This window comes from Poecilia formosa, unplaced genomic scaffold, assembly GCF_000485575.1.
Source record: "Poecilia formosa unplaced genomic scaffold, Poecilia_formosa-5.1.2 Scaffold196, whole genome shotgun sequence".
NCBI classification, from domain to species: domain Eukaryota; kingdom Metazoa; phylum Chordata; class Actinopteri; order Cyprinodontiformes; family Poeciliidae; genus Poecilia; species Poecilia formosa.
Window position 1 is genome coordinate 230,439 of NW_006800135.1, and position 21,789 is coordinate 252,227.

The window sequence follows — 21,789 nt, forward strand, 5'->3', positions numbered from 1 at the left end:
TACTCCCACAACGAGTTTGTTGTTTTCGCCTCCTCCTCCTCCCCGGTTGTGTCAGACTTAGTTAAATGTAGCAGAACCAGCTGCCTGCCGTGTGCTGCTACAGCTTATCAATAACTCTGACAACATGATTTATGCTGCACATTCTGCCCATAAGATCACAGTCTGTAATTGCCTCCCAAATGCATTTCATCCCCCCCGTCAATGTTTACGAAAAAGAAAAGAAAAACAAAACAAACTGAAAAGCAAGATTATTATGTGGTAAAACTGCAGGTCTGAGTGGCTCGGCTTGACGAGGATATCAGGATGTGATCCCGTTGCTGTTGATTTTCATTTATTACGCTATTATGTGCTCATAAATGGAGGGGAAGCGGTTTGTTTTTTTCTCTCTCTGTCGTTAACAACACAAAATATTTCCACTCCTGCATGTCTAGAGGTGCAGGATGTCCTTATTGTTTCTGTGGAGTTGGAGGACAACGAAACAAAAAGCTTTTTGATGCTACAAATCAAACCCAAACAGTCAAAGTCTGAAGAATTGATTCACTCGAAAAGTCTGTTTTCTTTCTCTCAGCAGCATTACTATTCAAGCAAATCTAAAATAAATAAACATCAAGCCTGCGAATTAGATTTTTTTTTTTTTTCTTCTTTTTTCTGTTCCCCACCAAGGGCGAAGTTTTGCCGCTGAACTGCATCGCTCTGAAAACACAGACGGCCCACAGCAGGCTTTTTGTTCACGTTTTAATTAAATGGCCTGAGTACATTTTCCCCGAACTCCCCTCCCCCTTTTTACCGGTGTGCCAACGCAAAGACTGACGGGTTGCTAATGAGCCCCGAGTTTCTGCAGTCATGTCAAAGTGGGTTTCTGAAGCGTCGCACAGGTCAGGTCTGCTGCGAGAGCTTTTAAAGGTTTCTTCACACTTCCCAACACTGGGGATTTCCTCCACACTCTCCCCCTTTTTTTTTTCTTTTTTTTATTACATCTGGCGCCCACTACATTGATTATCTCTTACCTGCAGAACTGCCGAGAGTGATTCATGTTGGGTCCGGCCTTGATGTTGCCTTTGTCCGGGTCGTAGATAGTGGTGGCTCGAGCGTAGGCCCCTCCCAGAATGAATATAAAACCGTTTAGACTCACCGCAGGGGCGTATTTGTTATCTAAAGACATGCGAGGAGGCAAACAGAAGAGAGGAAAGGAAGAAGAGGGGATTATTTTTCTTATTTTTTTTGAGAGAGAGAGAGAACACAGAGCTTTTGTTTGGATGTCATTCGCTCGCCCAGCAGACATTTCCATTAAGTTTAATGGCATCAATTTGTTTTTTTATTCCACCTTTGCTGAATGAGAAAAACAATCATCATCAACATTCACCTTATCGCTTCCAAAGATACACCCCTCTCAAGATTGCTTTAAAACAAAATGGATACCTCGACAGGAGAATAAATGCAGTCTATGAATCACCAAGGCTTTATTGGGTTCTGCTTCAAAATCTGTTTGGGCTTGGAGGCAATATAGCAGAGTTAGCCAAGTCCCAATAATTCAGAATTGCATTAGACCCACTGGCACTTTCTCAGATTTATATAGGAAAAAAAATAAAATAAAAAAGCATATGTATTGGCAATACATGAGTGAACAGGTGGGATAAAGGAGACTGCGTATTGTATTCCTCAGTATACAGCGCATGAGAAAAACAGGCATCAAGGCAGTCTGCTGCGGTGTTATAGATGATGGGGGGGTCGGGACGAAACGAAACGGTGGTTTGAGCCTAACGACGCTGCTGGAAACCTGGAATTCCTCGGCGGCGCCGGAGAGAGGGAGAGAGAGAGACGGAGGAAGGAGCGTTTCAGACTCGGAGCCGCTCCTCCGGATCGGCGCTGCAGCTGGCCAATTTACAAGCGCCATGAATAATGCACAGACGTTTTGGCCGCCGTCCTCGCCCGCTCCGCCACAACGGATCGACATCCCTCTTCGAAAACAGACAGCGGGACGAGTTGGGTCTCAATAATGGCAGCGAAGGAAGCGGGAGCAGCTTCTGTTTTTATGTCTTTGCAGCTGAGAGCAGTCTGACATGTTTAATTAACAGGTCAGATCAAGAGGTCAGAGGGACCTCTGCTGCTCCTCTCATTACTGCCTGGGAGGCTCCGACAAGATACTAATTACACTTTGCACATCAGCAGCATGACTCTCCATGTGAGCGTGATGGCAAACAATCTGAGTTCAGTGGATATCGTCAGACTTCTAGACAAACCAACATCTTGAGCAGGTAGTGAGCTTAAGAAAAGTTGCTGCTGTTATAGCTATTATATATAATTAATTAATCACTCAAGAGGAAGCATAATTATCCTGATATTCCACTTAAAGTCAGAAATAACCTCGCTAAGGCGTTAAAGAAAAAGTTTGAAAAGTCAAAAGTGATTCATCCACTTGCATATTATGAATATCATGGCTGCCTGCCGAGCACTTGACCCTATTTCAAAGGTTTTCGTTCAATTTTGAATGTCGCCTGCTATTACAAACCAGCTTTTACTCAAGTGGTTCGCCTGGGTTTTTATTCAACAGGTATTCTGTCACACTCCAGCTTCTTGTGTGTAAAATTCATTCATAGATCTGACCAGAGCGCCTTCTTCTGTTCGCCTGCCCCGACTTCCACATGGCCCGAAGGTAAATGTCAAGCGGGACTTCTTGGGGCTTTTCCCCAATGTTCTCCAAGAACAGCCAGATTTATGCCAGCATGTATGCATTTGAAGGATGGAATGTGGTTTAACACACACCAATCATTTTTATCTACAGAAAACCAACTTTGTTTGCTCAAGATTAACTTGTTACCTTGAGAAAACCGTTCAGGAAAAGGATATGCAGAAAGCGTTCGCTCTCTGTAACCTTTCTCTTCACAGGAGTACCTGTGAATACTTTTGTATTCATCTCAAATTGGTTTTGACAAAAAATGCCTACGCTGACCATGTTTATTGTATTGATGCCCAATGAAAGGTAAGGATTTAACTGTAATTTAGCACACATGCAGTATATACGCCATCTCGGTCTCGCCTTCCAAACTGTCTCCAAATCCCTCAAACCCAAGCTGTCCCCACTAGCGTACCCCGTCCAAATTCTGCTCATTTTGGTCACTCTAGAAGAAAACCTCTTTACCTCGATACCGTCTCCAACTCCCATCATCTTGTTGACCTTCAAGCAGCTGTAGTTCTGTCACAGCTCACCTCCTGCCACTCCATCCAGGCCTCACACTTGTCTTTGGCTTTTTTGTGCGCCTCCCAACAGAAATATAATTCCTGATGCCATCCACGTTAAACCCAGGTGTCTCTCATACCCCACCGGTCTTGATGCCCAAGCTCACCGATCATAAAGCTGGATTCATAGTATGGATGGTCAAGCATTTATCTCTGGTGCACATCCCATTTTTGAAAGTTGGTACCCTACGCTTTTCTTCTATTTAGCCACTCCATCTGTATTTAATACTGTTGAACAACCTGGTTAAAAAGTCCTTCCTTCTCTCTCTGAGACGTCTTTATGTACCCAGAGAGTCATGTCAAATACTTGGTGGATCCAACCTTCATTTTTTTCTCACGCTCAACTTCTCCAGCTTGACTGCCGTCCATCTGGGCTCGCCGATTGAGTCAGTGAGAAAAAAACCGTGACAAGTTGGACAGTGAAATGGGGCTGTCAAAAACAGATCTGGGCAAAAATACAAGAACAATTCTGAGCCTTTAAAGTGCCTGAAAGGAAATGGACCAGGGCCATATTACCACTGGTGGTAGTTGGGCTGCCTCTCCAGTTACTCGGATCAAAGTTTACCGATGCCTGCATGAACTTCATCATTTTTGTCCTATGAACACATCAATCGGCAGCACGCACTCCGATTCTGCTTTTTATATCCTTTGAAGCATAAATGAGGATAATCCTGTGTTGCTGTAATTTTCTGCCGAACTCAAAATGACTACTATTAGAGAACTCCCAGCACCATTTTCTCTTTTATGCATTATAAATATATATTAAAACAGTGCATGTCCATTGGACAAGGCATAACTGATTTCCAACTTCTAGAAGACTGGGTCAAAAACAATTTCAGGTGTTCTCACACCTGAGAGTCCGCTAGACTTGATTAAAGTGGACTAACCAGAGCTGGTGTGAATGAACCCTTAAAAATGTTACCTTCTGGGTGAAAATTAAACATCAATTTTCTAAATAAACGTAGTTGTTCCAAGGGTGCAACGGTTTTAAATGTCTGTCAGGATGAAGGATTTCAAAGAAAAAGTTTCAGAAACATTGAAGCAGGGACTGTTTTTTTATTTTATTTTATCTCCTTCACTATAAAAGGAGAAACAAAGCAGCTGCTAGGAGAGGTAGAAAAGTTTTAACGTGACACCTTGAGAGTCCAGGCCTGAACTCTGTAAAGCTCCCTGTGACAGCGGCTGAGCGGTGACAATCTCCTGCCAGGCTGAGCTTCAGAGTTTCAGAAGAATGGCAGAGGACTCCGAGCTAAAGTTGTGCCAAGCCTATACAGAGCCATTAAAAAAAGATACAAGGCCGTCACTGCAGCAAAGTAAAGGATGTGCAGAGGAGTCGACGCGCTTTGCCATCGTGAGGAACCGCATGTAGACCAACGGGAGGGAAATAAACCGAATCCATTTTCGATTATAGAACGAAGGGCACGGTATGTTGATGGTGCTATTAAAGCAGAGGGCTTTAGGCGAAGTCAACATAAAGATAGCTTTAGGAAGAAAATTAAGACGTCACTTCCGTCTGTCTCCGTTCGCCCAGGTGTTGTCAGTGCGTGTCAAAGCAGCGGACCGACAGGGCTGCCTGCGTCCACTAGCTAATCACGTTTAGAGAAACGTCACATGCCGTAAAGGTGCCGCAGACGTTTCCACGCCGTGAAACACAATCTAAACCGAACAGTGCGACGGTCCCGAGCGCCAGCTTCAATTTCCACCCTTGAGAAACAAGTAGTCATTGATTGGTCGTCCTCACGCTCCCGCCTGACGTTTTTATTCTCCTCCCTTTGCCTTGCCTTGCTTCCACTCATTGCTTGGCCCGTCTTTGAGAGGCACATGTGTGAGCCGGCGTGGACGGGTGTACGCGGTGTTTTGTGTTCGGTCCCATAAACACAGAACACTCATTTCTCACTGCTCTGCGCCTGAGGCAGAATAATAACAGGATGCTCTCAAAGGAAAAACCTCTCGCTCTCTCATTCTCTCTCTCTCCCTCTTTTCCCCCTGAATGAAAGCTCCCACCACCGCTTCGCGCCTCTCTGACTTGGCCCAACAGCGAGCAGCGACTCTGAGCACTTGGAGGAGGAATAGGAAGGTTATCTCTCTCTGTGGCTGGGCAGACCTTAGAGGACTGCGGCTGGAGTTCAACATCCCTGCACTGCTTTGCTTTTTGTTCTTATCTCTTGGCCTTCAGTGCAAAAAAAGAAAAAAAAAGAAAGGAGCTGTTCTCCTGAAGCAAACAGACGGAAAAGTGCAAAGCGTCCCTTTATGAGAGAGGAAAATCTGATTATATACGGAAGTGCAGTGTTACTCATACATGTGATGAAGGGCTGGATGGACCAAAATGTTGTGATCAAATCAATACTTGAGCAGTGAGTAAGACGCCGTTAGCGATTTCTTTGTCTGGGTTCGCTGCGTTTGAGATGGGAAAACCCAGCCCCACAGCCGACCGCGTTCTACCTGAGAAAATCTGAATAAAACAAAAAGTCAAGAAAACAAGACGGGAGAAGAAGGAGGTTTGCGCACTCCAGCGGTAATAGAAATACAGTTGTGCCTGCGGGGTAACAAAGGCTGACGCATCCACATAAAACAAACCCGTCACCAAAGCCTGAACGAACCCCCCCAGTTCCCCCCCCGTGCCCCTCGGGCTCGGGTCAAGGACGCCAAACAAACGAAAACACACAAACTCACACGGCAAATGTGAATTTTGTTACCGCTGTCTAAACAAATAACTAACTACATCTCTTGCATCCTACCCTATCTCACTCCCGCATCGTCACAAAGGATTATCTGAGTCTGTGAACCTGGAACCCTATCGCAGCGATAGCGCACGCATCACTATATCACAGGTTACACAGTCAAACCGATGCAGATGTAGACAAGACTCAACATGCTGATAAAGCTTCCCCGAAACAGCAGCCGTCATCCCATTCACACCGTCATGGAAATGTGCAGTCAGGGACACGGAATAAATACGGCATTTTCTTTCGACTAAACCCTGAATAGCCGGATGAGTGCCCACTCCTGTTTTTATTTTTTTGTCTTTTTTTTTGGGAAGCACAAAGAGGACAAAGAAGCTTCAGTCCACTGCTGCCTTAAGCTTAGATAAGATTACAACAAGGTAATTGGAGCAGCAAAAACAACATTTTTTGCTCACAATGTCCTTTTTATGTGGTGTGGGAAGAAGAAAAGCAGCCTTTGAAATGACTGGGCCAAAATAGCCGAAAGAGGATGATGTACTTTAATTCAATATGATGGGGACATGTCCAATTAGGTAGCTATGGAAACACTCCACCTTCCCTACCTCCTCTCAGTCTGTTACTTTCCTCTCCCCCCAGAACCCCCCTCCTCGCCGCCATCCACAAAGGCCCCCTCAATAGCGGTGCTCATTCGGCTTCTACGTCATTTGCGGGAGTAATTGTTCCGTGGTCAATTTCCCGATAGAGCAGCCAGGGTGCGGCGCTTCCACTCTCAGGTCCCTGGAGTCGACAGGTCGATGGAGACCCGTCTGTCAGCAGAGGTAAACACTGAAGGGGTCACTTCGGCTAAAGTCGGAAGGCACAGCTGCAAATCTGAGCAGTTTACATTCACCAAAATTGTTGACCTTTGTATTTTTTAACACTCTGTTAAAGTACATACACAAAACTTGCATTGAATTGTCTTCTGAACGTGCCCCATCCCCTTGACTACTTGTTTTCCTTAGTGCTACAGTAAAGGTTGGCGTACTTTGTTTCATTTGCGAAACACAATCTACCACCTATTATGAAATACAAATTGGATTTTTTTTATTTCTAAATATCTTGAGATTCTGTTGGCATTCACACCACTGCTGGTCTGGAGCAAACAGATGTGAGCAACAATGCAAGTTTTACTAGGCGAGACATCAGCAATCTCCTCAGAGAACCAATTGGTGCTGCCCATCAATCTGGGAAGAGATGCAAGGCATTTTTCCAAACAATTACATTATTTTCAAGTTGAAAACATTTAGTATGGTAATCTACCCGGGAGAGAACAATCCAGCAACTTCATCCTAAAGGGGGGAAAAAAACAAACAAACAAAGAGGGACAGCTTAGACCCATATAGCTCTCTCTATGGATGTAAAATTTTAAAGTTCCTGACACTAAAAGTAGAAATGTATGTCCTGCTCGGAAAGGCTGCAGAGAGAAAATCTTTTCTCTCTAAAAGGAACTTGACGGGACGCAAAGATGCATCTGAATAAAGCACAGCGCTTCTGGAACCACGTCGTTTGGACAGATAAGGTGAAAGTTTGTTTGACCAAAGTAAATAAAACATCTCCTACCTACTGTCAAGAATGGTAGCTTTGGGGAAGCAAAGAAAAGCTTCCCCATTCGGATATTTGCAACAAAAAAAGTGTTCAAACACTAATTCATTTATGAGTGAAGCATATTTTGCAGCCAAATAATCTGTGTGAACCTCCACAACAATAAACTCAAAGTCAAGCAGAAAACAGCCACTTCAGGTAAGGGGTGCTACAAGACGCTCAATCATAGTGGGAGCTTTGTTTATCCACTTGGAGCTTTTTTTTGCTCAGTGACGGTGTTGGATCGCACTAGAGGGAAGAGATAAAAATAAATGACGAAGCAGGTGTAGACCGGATCTGTTTTATTACATCCAAATTCATGACACTGAAACATTCCTTTTGTCAATGACTCTACATCCTGATCTCCTGACGCTGGGATTGGACTGCATGCATGTTCAATTCAGTCAGTTGAATTGAACGTGCATGCTGATAAGTCGCATTATGCATGTTGGCACCTGAAAGGTATTCTTTCATATCAAACAGTTAAAATGTGGAAATGAAAAGCAGATCTAAAGAGTTTCATCAGCCAAAAAAACTAAAACATTCTCTGCTGCTGTAACAGTTTTTTTTTTTTTTTGATAAAAGAGGCCTGCCAGCAGCTAGTAAAGCTGGAAATCATAATTTCCCATACATAAAAACATCTAGAAAAGGCAAACTCTAAAATATCACAGCCAAATTGGCACCAGCAGTCTCCAAATCTATTAAAACCTCCAAAAGAAAAGCCAGAACTTATCGAGGATTGGCAGAAAACTCCATTGCGGTACCAATGACCTTCTCGGGGCCTTGTTGGATGCTGAATTTTTCAAATGTCATCCTCCTTTGGCGTGAGCGCCGCAAACAAAATTCCTTTTACCTCCTTTGGATCAAGGCGATATCTCCAAAAACCTTGGCATTTTGGTAATTTGGCTGAGCTGACCGGTTAAGCGCTGGGAAATGAGACTTCGTAAGTAGCTTAGCGCACCGCGGAGGTGTTTGCTTCTGGTCAACGCCGCCGTCCGTACGCATGCCAATCAGCTCAGTGATATTAAAAGACAAAGGAAGACTTAGACAAACTAAGCTGCAGAGATGCTTCGGAGTTGTAGGAACGGACTATTTTTGGCACAAGTAATACTTTTCACAGGAGATAGGAAGTCAGTCTTGATAAGTGTTTGTGAAACCCATTTGCAGTCTATGCGGGAGATGTTCCATACAGAGGGGAAACACACACGCACGCAGATGTGCGCGCGTACAGTCACAGTAGATGCACACAGCTGTATTTGTGTCAGTCGATAAGATAGTGCTGAGAGACTGCGAGAGACAGGGTGTGGTGGGGGCGAACGGGGGGAAGTAAGACAGAGAGAGAGAGAGAGAGAGAGAGAAAGATGAACTGAGAGATTAAAGATGGGGAGAAATGGAGGCAGGCAGAGGGGATGTTGGAGAGGCGCTCCCCACCGGCTTACTAAAATCATTGCCGGCCCAATTTCACAGGAAGCACTAAACCCGTCCATTATCTCCCGGCTCGCTGGCTGTCAGACGCCAGCTCGTCCACGCCCTGACGGATGACGGTCAGCCCGTCTGCCTCTGCGACTGTCTAACGCACGGAAACACAAGCGCACCTCCACCTCACCTACACCTCCCCCTCGCCCCCCGCATGTGTGCAAAGCAACCTCCTGGCTGGTTACATAATTCATGCACTGCGTACCTGTGCCCTCAGGGTTTGGATGGCTGATATGAGGTAAGCTGAGGTTGTCAGAGTCTCGATCTGTGTGTGTGTGTGTGTGTGTGTGTGTGCGCGTGCGTGCGTGTGTGTGTTTTTGTATGTGTAAGAGACTTTTCTCCCATTTCTTCCAGCTGCACCGCACCCACAACGGCGTTCGGCTCTCACCTCAAATGCGTGCGTTACATAATCTGCAACTTGCCTGATTTCTTTTTAATTACGCCGAGCAGTGACATAGAGCCACTTCGAAACGCCAATGTGCTTTTACACGGGAAACAAAAGGATTTATTGATGACCTAGCGGTTTCTTCTTCAGACAAAACAGCGCCGGCCAAGGCTCACACATCACGCGAAGTGGTTGAAAACCTCCGTTCACACGGAATAAAACTGAATTTAGTCAGGCGAATGGAGAAATACCCCCAAACTGGTTGATAAATTATAGCAGAAGACATCTTTAATATTTACAATCTGATCTCTGTCAGCTGGTTTACATCTCTTCGTTCTCTCCTGTTCTCTGAGCTGAACTGAGCAGAGAGAACAGGAGATATTCCAGTGTGACTGAAACGTACTCAGTGGGAATTCAATAAGGCTGAATTCACAATGAAGCCGCTGTCAGTCACACGTGTTTCGGCTGTGTGGTCAGACAGCAGAGAGTTGTCTGAAAACTGATGGGAGCAGCTCTTTAAGATTAAAGCTTCGATCGCCGACTTTTCAAGCTGCATGCTCTCCCTTTGGAAGGTCAACAGTGCCACAATTCAATAAAAAATTCACTCAACGGTTGTTTTAAATGTTTCATTCTGTAATTAAAATGGAAAAACCACATAGAAAATACACTGGGCACAACAGTGGCTCAAAGATGGAGACACAAAAGCGGTGCTTGTGAGAGAGCAAGATCAACTTTGAAGCGGAAAAATAATCCAGAACTGTTACGCAATTCATTTAGTTTTCATGTGGACAGAGCATGAAAAAAAACAACAAAAAAAAAACATAATGATTAACTGAAAGTGTGCAACAAAAAGTAACATTTCTGATTAACCAAGGGTTTTAATTACCCATTCACAAAACGTGGTTCTATGATTGAGTTTGACAGCAAAGATGAATTGAAAATGAGCTGGTTAAAGTGTGCTGGTTAACCAATCAGATGCTCCGATCGTTGACAAGCCAACAGAGATGAAATTATTTGAAAGAGCACTTGAACGCTAAAACTGTCAACTCATCAAACAGGGCTAATCATTTTAATAATTAATTAGAATTAGATGAATTCCCAATTAATTATTAATCATATCATATTTGAACTGTATTTTTATTTTATTACAACAAATGGGCTTACATTCAGGAGAGCAGGTGGGTTTACACTTTTTGTCCCTATTAGAGTGATCACACTTTACTCTTCCTTCATGTTTAATTTACACAAGTCAGTAGGAAAAGGAAAGCTTTTCAATTCATCTTTAAACATTTGTTAGTTTGTCTTTAATGTACTTCAGCTAAATTCAAATCACTAGTGAATATGGTAATCTCTCAAAATGGCACTGTATTTATAAACTGTTAGCAAGGATATGGCTACCAGACAACATAATGAACTCTGCCTCTGGCCAATGGCAAATGAGCTGCCACTTAGCATTTCAGAATCTCACCATTGACTGGTTTATGTGTTTGTTTCTCTAAGGAAGGACAAGATTTACTCACGTTGCCATTAGATTTATGGCCATTTTTGGCTTAATCCTTTTGCCGCTTGCCTATGTATTCATCTTAGGCAGCACATATTCAAGCACATAATGCCCCATAAACCCCACATTAATCTTCTTGTTGTGTCGAACACAAAGGAAAAGACGAGAGAGAGAAAAAGAGAGGGAAAAAAAAAGTTTCTCAGGCTTTGCTCGAATCCATAACAATCACCTTATGCACAGCATCTTTTCAGAATGCAGTGAGTTGTTTGTATGGTGGAAAAATCGGGATAAGATCTTTGCTTTGGGAAGACATCTGGGCAGACCTGTGAATCACACCGAGGTGTACTCTGTTTTTCCAGCTGCCTTGGAGTTATGGCAGCTAGATTAGAGTATTTCTTGTGGCTCTGCATCCTTTAAAGGTCCCTGGAGGCTCGGGTTGTAATGCTGTTGCCGCTTTGGCCAATAACGTGTCAGGAGCCGTGGTCGGACTCACCTATCATTTTGCAATGGTCTTTTCATTACATAGCCAGAGCAATAATGCGGACAGAGGGGAAATGATGGAAAACACAGACCAGGATTACAGTGATAAGGGAAAAAAAGACAGACAAACGGAAAGAAAGGTTCAGAAGCAGATCTGGAAGTTTCCGATTGTAGTTGGTTAACATTTGCACTGAAGGAATCTTTAATACGAAGAAGTAAACCACCACAAAGCCTCGGAGCATTCACACGTCACTTCACTTGGGCATAAGGAGGACAACTTCATTAATATGGAGCCACATTGAGAGCCCTGCACAAAGCACACACACGATTCAACCTGCCAGTCATATGGAACGCACTCACTCCGAGTTGCCTCGGCTCAGCCGTGATGGGTTTACGGCGCCGGCTGCGCGAGTCGAGTACATGATACGGAACGGAACGTGTTGGAGTGGAGGAAGTCGGGGGAACGCTGTTGCTAGGCGACCGTAATTGAGGGCCAGCGAGTCCGTTGTTGCACTCCGTTGTGAAAGGAAAACGTGAATGAGCAAAGACGTGCGCAGACATAAAATGTCCCCCTTTTCGCACATTCACACTTGCATTTAGTGAAGCAGCGAGGATGTGGCGACTGTTTTTGATAATCGCTAAATGAATAATAAAAAAAATAAAAATTGCCAAATTAGTTTTTTTTTTAGGTCGATGCCGACACTGCACTTTGGGTTTCAAAGCACCAAGGAGGAATCTTGGGTAGAGAAATTTAAAAATGTTTGACAACAACATATTTAAGTATCATAAACAATAAAAAACACAGTCCTTAATGGATATCAAATATTATATTCCATATTCTAGTTGTACAGGGATTGTCATTTTGTAGGGCTAATATTGTTATTTCCTAGGATGGACACTGGTTTAGACCAGTTGTTTGTAAAGAAACTACTATGAATTATATAAAGGTTTTAGAGGCTACAGAATAGGAAACTATTTTTCTGCCTCGTAAAATAAAAGAACAAATTTCATAGGACTTTGAATTTGGGCTTGAAAAGCTTTCTTATCGCATATTCTGATTTGTTTAAGTCTGTAAGAGAGGCGTTGTCGCAACCACATGCAAAATTGCTCTGTTTCTTCCAGAGAAGTAGAAGTCATTTTGTATCCACGGCCTCTGCTTTTTAGTGGATATCCAAGTAGAGATTATGTGACGTGACATATATGATTGGTGGTTTTAGCTAATCAGAAGGAGCTCAAGTTTTCAGGGCTATTGAAGAACTGTCCTGTTAAAAATCTTCCAAGTAAGCCAAGGTCACTGCACATGATCTGCTCAATGTATCAGAAACGATACAATCAATCAGATTTTTGTAAACCGTTTCCAATCTGGTGTTTGCAAATCTTTCGACTGCCTCTGTGGATTTCAACCAATCCCAATTACTCTTAAAAAGACTTCAATATAGGAAGACTTAAGAACAGCATTTTAAATATATTTCTGGCATTCTTGCTATTAGTCAATTATTTATCTGGCAGCCTGAATTAACCGTAGACATGCTTTGAATGTCACAGACAATACAGTTTCCTTTTAAATTGCTTGTTACAATTCTGTGCGTCCTTAGAGTTCACTTTAACTGGTGGAGTTGTTAGCAAGACCTGCGAGGAATGAGGTTTTTTCAGAAATTTAAAAAAGAATGATCTAATTTTTCTGTCCTCAGTCTGGGTACTTCAAAAAGCACTAGGAGAAAATGAATCCTAGAAAACTGGAAAGACTTTTCTTACCTATCATGGGTGATTCAATGAAGCTCCAAGCGTTGGTCTGTGGTATGTAGGACTGGAGGACGCCCGCCGAGCGCCCAGCCTCGTTCACGCCCCCAAACACGTAGATCTTTCCTCCGCACACAGTGGCAGCCGCCGAATGGACCGGCTTAGGGAGAGGGGAAACAGTCTCCCATGTGTTGGTGATGGTGTCGTACCTGCAAAGAGGATAACAACTCACTAAGTCTGATCATTTATCCGAATCCGACAAAGGCGCATGATGAGAGAACAAAGGCGCAGTTTACAGAAAGCCTCTGATTTTTAAAGTTCCCACCGCTGTGAAACCCTCATTTTTGGCTGCAGAGCTGACAGATGTAATTAGCGGGATGGCTACACCACCAGGGAAGATGAAAAAGCCCAACCATTACATACAATGACAGCAATTAAAGCAATTACGCAAAACAACGCACGTTGGGAGCTACCAGCCATTAGTCTCTAGAGTTGGGCTGAGTGTCGGCGCCGAGTTTTGGATGTTTTGCCACTGAGCCCTCTCTGGCAGAGACTGACACGTAGGATGACGGGGTGCCTGACCCGCCAGTCTGCAAGACACAACACTCCAAAGCTCCCTGGATTTCGCCCTTTTCACATGCGGGCGGTTTTATTATTCCGTCTCGCATTTCTCACACTCGGAGTCTAGCGAGCGCAAGTGCTACATGGGTTAGCATTTAGACACGAGCGCCGTTTGTGTCGAGGTTCCATTAACGCGGCGTAATCCTGCATCCACGGGCCACTGATCAAAGCAGCCGCACCGACAGCTCTCCAGCTGGAGGAGGCCTCATTACGGAGCCGCAAACAGATCCGGGACCTGTGATTAAAACATGCATCCAATTCGGGCTAAAGCAAACCTTCCTAATCAAGCCTGAGTCCTTATTGTCAAACACACACATACAAAAAAAAAAAAAAAGATAATTAAAAGGAGTCTGAAAATCAGCTGCCAGCATCCAGCGGCCAGCAGAACTCACACTTAAAACACTTCAGGGATGCTTGGGTGGGGTGGGGGGAAAAAGCTGACTCTCTTCCTAAAAGCATTTTTTAATCGGATTTTTCCACTGGGATCAACAACCTTCATTAGGCCACAGGTGTCTTTTATTTTTCCTTTATGTGCTCGTGTAACAGTATTTATTGCTGCAGCCCCTGTGGCATTTTAAGTCAGGCTGAATTTAAATGACACCAGGGAGCACTACCTGATCCCCCCCAGACACATACACACACCCCGCCTTCTAGAAAGAAGGCTTTTAGATAAAGTGCAAGAGGAGATGTGCGAATAACCCTTTGGGAATATTCTCCTTGGGGTTCTGATAATGTCGTCGGCAGCTGCTGCAGAGAGGATGGGCTTAAAATCGACTGTCAGTCGAAGAAGGTGGCGACACGGAAGCCACTCTGAGAGGTGGACTCAAAACACTCTGAAGTACCAATTAGAACTGTTTAAACATGGACACACACACACACACACACACACACACGCACGCACGCACACACACACGCACCAGTCTGAGATCGAGGAACCGAGCTCTGCAGAGACAGAGTAACAAACACGTGTCTCAGTCTCCAGCAGATGTAATTACCCCTCAGACTAACATCGGGAGAGCTTTGTAAATTTAAGGGTCAGACGCTGCTGAGTGATTCTGATTACAGGACAGACAAGAGTCCAGCATGGCTGCTGCTGCAAACAACCAGACAGAGAGAGAGACAGAGAGAGAGAGGAAAAAAAAAACTGACTCAATTCCACACACTTTAATGGGGCGGGTTGAAGTTTCTGAAGTGAGGTTCTGGTATAAGGAGTTAATGTCTTGCATGCAGTGGGAAGCTCTCTTTATTTTGGACCAATCCAGATTAGTTGGTCCCAGAGGCTGAAGCTAACAGCCAACAGGGGCCAACAGCAAAGAGGCCTTTCTACCATCCTAAAACAACTTCACCCTCAGAAAATATGAGAGCAATTTTACACCAGTGATGTTTTATGAACATTTAAACTCAATTTTTACAAGGGAAATTTAGGCTGGAGGATCTTCCTGTGTGAAACTAGTATCGTACACAATTGTCATGATGGAATGTAAAAGTGTTAACAGTGTAAAAATAAGTTAAATGGTGTCGATTTAAATTGCAGTAATTAGAAACACAAGATAAAATAAAATGTCTTGAACCAGAACTGGACGATTTTCAGCTGGATTAGCCTTGATAAAAGGTCAGCCAGATCCATGGGTATGATATGATTAAAATCAAAACACTTTGGTGTGTTGGTGTGTGTTACCGGCACATTGGAAAGACACAAAGTTAGCTTTTAATAGCACATGTTTTATGTTAAGGCTGATGTAGGTCAATGCTAGAAGTAGCCAGTTGCCTGGCTAATGGAAAGCTTTGACTTTGATTCCATGATTACTACATTTTTGACATATTCATGCATTTTCTTCTGATCTTTCTTCAGATCTCCCCTAAAAGATTTATTATAACTGCTTATTTAAATTGTTGAAAAATTAAATGTACCTTAATATACATTCAGATGCACAGTGGAAACAGTCTTGGCACTACTACAGTAGATAATATCTACAGTCTCTTACCTCCGCTCTCGGAGGCTCAGCCAATCAGCAGCAAAGAAAATGAACAGCTGCCTTGCAAATGCAAGTCAATAGCATGTCAATTAGCATCTATGCAATTCTGCTTCCCAAGCTGGATTTTCTTTCAGATATTTTAGATATGCTCTTCAAATTTTCCATGAAAATGTGAAAAAATGTGAAATCTGATAACACGTGAATCTATAAAGATCCACAAATCATCTATTTATCCTATGATTTGTGGATAGGATAAATAGGTGAGAGTTACTCTGTCTCATCAGTCTCACCCAACAATCTAACATTTCCTACAATAAAAAAGCACTTGTCTGTGTTACAATCGACATCCCTGCTCATCACTAATACAAGTTTAGTGATAACTATTTTTTTCCTGCTGTTAAAGTTACAGTTAGATCCTAATCTTACTGTAACTAATGGCCTCTGTCCTTGGAAAAATGATCAATTACTTTTCAGATTTGCAAAACTGCTTCTCTGTCTCCTTGTGTTTCAGAAAAAGAAAGTAGATTTGTTTAAAATTAGTACTGGGAGATTTTATAGACGCTACAAACATCAATCGGTAAATCGCCAGCTTTGATGTCTTTGCCATTTACATTTTCTCACTTGTTTCACCGTGTTTCTGTGCTCAGTTTGTGTTTCATCACGAGGGATGATTGTTGGTGGCGCATCACCCCCTACATTCATTAACCGTACACATTATCAAGGCTTTCTGTGAAAATAGCTGCTGAACATGTATACAATGACTATTTTAAGCTCTTAACAGTGTTTACTAAAACTGTTACGAAGTGTTTCAGTTGTCTGAAGGAGATACAAGTCCGCTTTGGTCTTGGATTCCTCTCTGCTGCTAGCGTTAGCCTCTGGGAACCACCTTATCTGGATTTATACTTAAAAAAAAAGACGCAAAGAGAGTTATCTACTGCAGGTACTGACTGCTTATAACTGCTTACCAGGAGAAAAAGAAAAAAAAAATCCAAATTTTTTTTTTTGAAACATCCAATTAAAGCCTAGAAAGATGGTAGTAGTAAACAAATTCCGCCTTGGGAGTCTACAGAGGAAAAAGCCTATGAAATATTCAAATGAGGGTATATTTCACAGTTAAACACTCAACTCCGTTACCAACCCAGCTATGTAAATAAGCCGCTTCCATAAGATAGAAGACACAAGCGGTGAATCCTTCAGCAAAAGCACCTTTAAAGTCCAGAATCAGTCCTAAAAGCGGTGGTGTCAAATTGCACGGGGATGTGGTGGAGTGGGGGGGAGGGGGGCAGTTGAGATCGTTAACAAGCTTCATCTTCATTAGCAACACATTTTTAGCCGTATGATGGCGTGACTGAATGTATGAACGGAGTTGAGGGCAAGCAGCTGCAGCCAGGCGAGCTGCAGAGCTGCACGCGGCTTTCATTTGCATACGCTCAGATCCGCGTGTGTTCAATTAGGTGAAGGCGCAGAATTAGACTTGTAGCATTTTAGGAGGACCAGATGATCTTTTAAGGGCAAAACTTCCAGCATTAAAATTCTTGAGGTCCCTCAAGATGGAGTTTAGATGGAAAAAAAAACGAAACAAAGCAAAAAAAAAAAAAAACCTCAGAAATTAATACACAAAACATTGTTTTTGAATAATTTGAATAATTTAATTTGGATACAAACGCTTTGCTCAGATTTCAGTCCACAAATTAAAAAATTAAAAAAAAGGAGCATGCTGAGTAAACCAGTGAGATTTCAACAGGTTCAGATGATACTGTTTGAATGCAGAACACCGTCTCCACCACTTAGAAGTGCATCACAGAAAATGGGCTTTAAAAGGCCATTAAAATAAGCATGGCCGTGCTTTGATTCTGTCAAAAGGAACCAGAGTTCTGACGAGGAGAAACACTTGCAGGTCAGGAGAAACTCAACGTCTCCCACTGGCTCTGAGGTCGCCGGTCTGATTGAATTCATTACACAAGTGATTCACCATCGAGCATTTAATATGAGCCGTGACATTGAGGCTGACGCTAAAAGAAATGAATAAGGTTTGATTATATCTCCGAGGCAGGAGGAGACGGAGGGGGAGGGCGAAGATTGCAAAAACAAAACCGCGCTTTTGCCTTCCCCACCCGTTTTCCTCTGAAGGTAGACGGAACCCTCTTCTTCCCCCCCCAGTCATCGCTGGGACACTGTAGGAGTTTATCCATCATCATGTTGTGCCGCATCGATTGCGTTTCTTAAAAAATGTTTGTACACAAAGACCGATCGCTGCTTGAAGCCCCGTAATCGGCGTGTAGCTCCTGACAGGGCTCGTTTCATCACGCAGGGACAATCATCTCTAAAAATGCAGCTGCGGGATTACAACATAACAAACAGCGCAGGATTGGGCGCTTTTTATGACGCCTGACAAACACAAAGACTGATGGGAAGGGATTGTGGATAAAAGAAAGATGCCAGACTCTTGAGCAGATTTGGCTAGGAATGTGTTTCCTGGGTAAAGAAAAAAAAAAACAAAAAAAGGAACAACAACAACATTGTTGCTGCTTGCAACATGAGCCACAGCCAGCATGTTGACAAATCAAAATCATAATTCAGAATCACGCAGGTGGAAGGCGACGCATGCGGCGCGGCCGCAGTGCGGGCGCCAGCTATCATCTTTCAGGCTTTTGTTGGCTCGTGAACAGACTGGGTAAAGAGCCGCGAGGTTTGATAAGTACAGGTGAAATTGGACAGTTGCTGTGGAAAAAGATGCTGTCACACCTGTCATGTTCATTTATGTTGACATTGGGCGGCTTTGCCACATCTCCACCTGCCTGCTCTGCTCTGAGCAATGCTAATGAAGACCTATATCCACGCTTAATATGTCAGTCTGCAGACCATTAGGAGATTACTCAGACCAAATAGCAGGTGCTAAATTAAAGGTTAGGAGCAAATTACATGAACTGCATTTTCATTAGCAGACCATATTTATTAGAGAGCAGTGGACTGATGAAGCATTTTAGCCACAGGGTGTGTAATAACAGTCATGATAAAAGGATAAAACAGGGACATGCTCAAAATGTTTGCATCTGTGGAACATTTCAATAAAAAGTATTTCATAGTAACTTATTTGCAAACAGCACAAAGGGCATCATTTTGAAGTGGAAGAAAAAGGATGTGCGGATTTTGATCTTTTCTTGTAAATGGGAATCTGAAAATGTGCCTCTGTAATCAATACGTATGCAGAGCGACAAGCTGTGTAAATAAAACCACCTGTGTTCGTCTGATCTCTGTGTAGAGTCCCTAAGCCTTTATGACAAAATTCCCAGGGACAAATTTCAAGATGTTTCCCTGCATATTTTAAAAATATTTTTTTTAAAACGGAGCATTTGAGAAGAACATAATTAAGGTTTTAAAAATAATGAAACTCTGCAATACCAAAAGCTGCACTTTTTAAAGATTCCTTTTTCCTTTTCAAAACTGGGCAGGAACCCTGTGGAAGGTAATGGTTCCATGTGGTTTGTTAGAGAACATTAGTGAACAAAAAACACCATAAAGACGTTTAAGGAACACAACAGGTTAAGGATAAAGTCGTGGAAGAAAGTCATAGCAGGCCTAGGTTATGAAACAATATCCCAAGGTTTGAACGTCTCTCTGATCTCTATTTGATCCGTCATATAAAAATAGAAAGAATACGGAACAACTAAAACCGAGCAAGACAGAGGATAAAGGAGCAACGAGGCAAAAAATTTGACAAAACGTCAAAAAGTCCAGTGCATGAATACCTGAGCAAGACATTGTAGGTATATAGAGTCCTAAATGTTCAAAAACCCAATTAATCCACAACTGCTTGCTTAGTATATTATGAGATTAAGCAGCAGCTATATGGTCACACCTACTGAAGGAGATGCATTAGCAGTTTGTCGGTCTGAAGATTTCTGATTAGCACTAATACGACTCTTGGAGAGGTACTTGCTGCCTCTCTAGGTTATAAAGCCGTTTATAAACCACATGGAGTGCTTCAGTTAGCAGACGCAAACTTTCTATACAAAAAAACAAAACAAAAAAAGAAAGTACCAGTGAAAGACAGTTCTACAGGTAGACATCAGTGCAGGGTCAGGCTCTGCATTGCTCGGAGAAATGCTAAGAACTACAGGTCAGGCTGTCCAGATATTAAATGTTAAACTCCACAGACAAAAAAAAGTTACTGACATTTTGTCCATGTATTGGGCTACCAAACACTTCTTAAAAGACCATGTCAGGATGACTGAAATGTTGGAAGTTTATTCTGAACAAACCAAAGGGCTTCCAGGTCCGATGTACGGATGTCTGTCTGTCTGCAGAGAACGGTGCAGTTGGGCAAATCAAAGCCAAACTCCAGACAAGCGATCAGGCTCACCTTTGGGCTGCAGACGGCTTCAGTTCATTTTGTGGCCACAGGACTTCTCGCTGGTCACTGCATCCACTGCAAACCGCGGCGTGTTAAAAGTATCGAGAGGGAACTGTGATGTTTCTGGACCTGACAGCTGAAGCTTGCTGCTTTGACTTTTAGGACAACGGGTTCCAAGCACATCAACAAATCTACAAGAGAATGGCTGAAAAGGAAAGACCGGAGGTCCTGCAGTCGATCACGTCGTGGCGGTGACCCAAACAGCTGAGTGTCAAAAATTCCTGCAAACCTCAGCATTTTTTCCCCCCAGTTCATTCCTCCACTTGGGTTTAAAAACTTTTGCTCCTATCAGATGTTTCACTTTTTAGTCATTTGTCAAGTTTACAAGGATAGTAATTTATAATAGAGGCGCTATAGACTTGAAAGAATCAGACGTTCTTAAAAATATGACCACAAATACAAATGCAAAAATTAAAAAGACATAAAATGCAATTTAATTTGTGCCCCAAAGCACTTCTGTGGAATGATGTGAATGTTTTCCTCTTTTTTTTTTTCTTTCTTATCTACTAATACACCAATGCAGCATCACCGTACGGCTTCAGCTGTAACGGAGTTAAGTCGGCAAAAAAATAAAAAAAATAGAAACACACGAGAGCTAAAAGCTGAATAACAAAACTTAGCGAGTCGTAAGGCGGCTCTCTCCTTTCAACTTCCTCGTTCTATCTGTGACAACCAGCCCAAAGCCCGCCAGCTCTCACAAAGGGGACGGGAACCCTTCCAGAAAAAACACAGACCGAAAACGCTCTCTCAAGACAAATGAACAGTTTAGGAACACAGATGGAAACTGTAGTTTTTTTTAACAAATAAAAACAAAAAAAAGAAATAAAAAAACAAAACACCGAGGACGGCGGTGAGTGGGGACTATTTTTGGCGACAGATTTCTAAACATTAGATGTCCTTGTGGGTATTTATAGGAGCAATAATGCATCAGTGGATTTGTCTAAAAATAAACCGCAGAGTAGGATGCTCATGTCAAAGCGAAGTGCGTTCAGTGGTTGTGGGACAACAAAGCGGCTCTGCGGCAGCGCAGGAGACTCCAAGGTCAGATGTTTACAAAGAGGATTTAGTTGAAGAGATCATGGATGTTTATCAGAACACAAATTCATACCAGAGATTTTTTTTATGAAAAAAAAGAAGCAGAACATTAATTTGCAGAACTTAAATACGTCTTTCCCTGCAACTTTCAAAAGCAGCACCAACACAAAGCATTTCTAGCCAAATTTGAGGTCAAGGGTCACATTCAGCCACAGTAAAGATGGAGACACACCAAACTACTAAAGCTTGTTTTGTCCATAAATCATATCCTCTATATTGAAACAAATTCTCATTTCTAAATGTCACCACAGTGTTTGGCGAGTAATCCTAGACGACGACGACAGGAAGCAAAAACATTAATAGACTGATGCGTTTGTATCCGTTTCAGTCGTTTTCTTAAAAAAGGTGAACATGGCACAGTCGTGGGGGAGAGGCACGGAAAACGCGGCGTGCGAACAGGAAATGGCCCTCGGGTCCTCGCTTTTGTTATGTTAACTGGAAGACATGCATCTGAGTCACAGATCAGAGAAATTAACAGATGCAGCAAGGTGTCAGTTGTTCTGCAGGCTGCATCCAGATTTGCTCGACATCAAAAGAGGCCATGTGCCTGCCGGCGCTCC

The 21,789-nt window shown here is 42.9% G+C and overlaps 1 protein-coding gene across 4 annotated transcripts in view; it reads right to left on the reverse strand.

Annotated features, from left to right (window-relative positions):
- Positions 1-21,789, reverse strand: part of klhl29 (kelch like family member 29) — a 274,351-nt gene that overhangs the window by 3,195 nt on the left and 249,367 nt on the right. For all 4 annotated transcript variants that reach the window (XM_016678942.1, XM_016678943.1, XM_007566636.2 and 1 more), the window contains 2 exons: positions 13,139-13,332; positions 1,008-1,152 (listed from right to left, as the gene is read on the reverse strand). In XM_016678942.1, the coding sequence (XP_016534428.1) occupies positions 1,008-1,152; positions 13,139-13,332 (339 nt within the window). The remainder of the gene's footprint in view (positions 1-1,007; positions 1,153-13,138; positions 13,333-21,789) is intronic.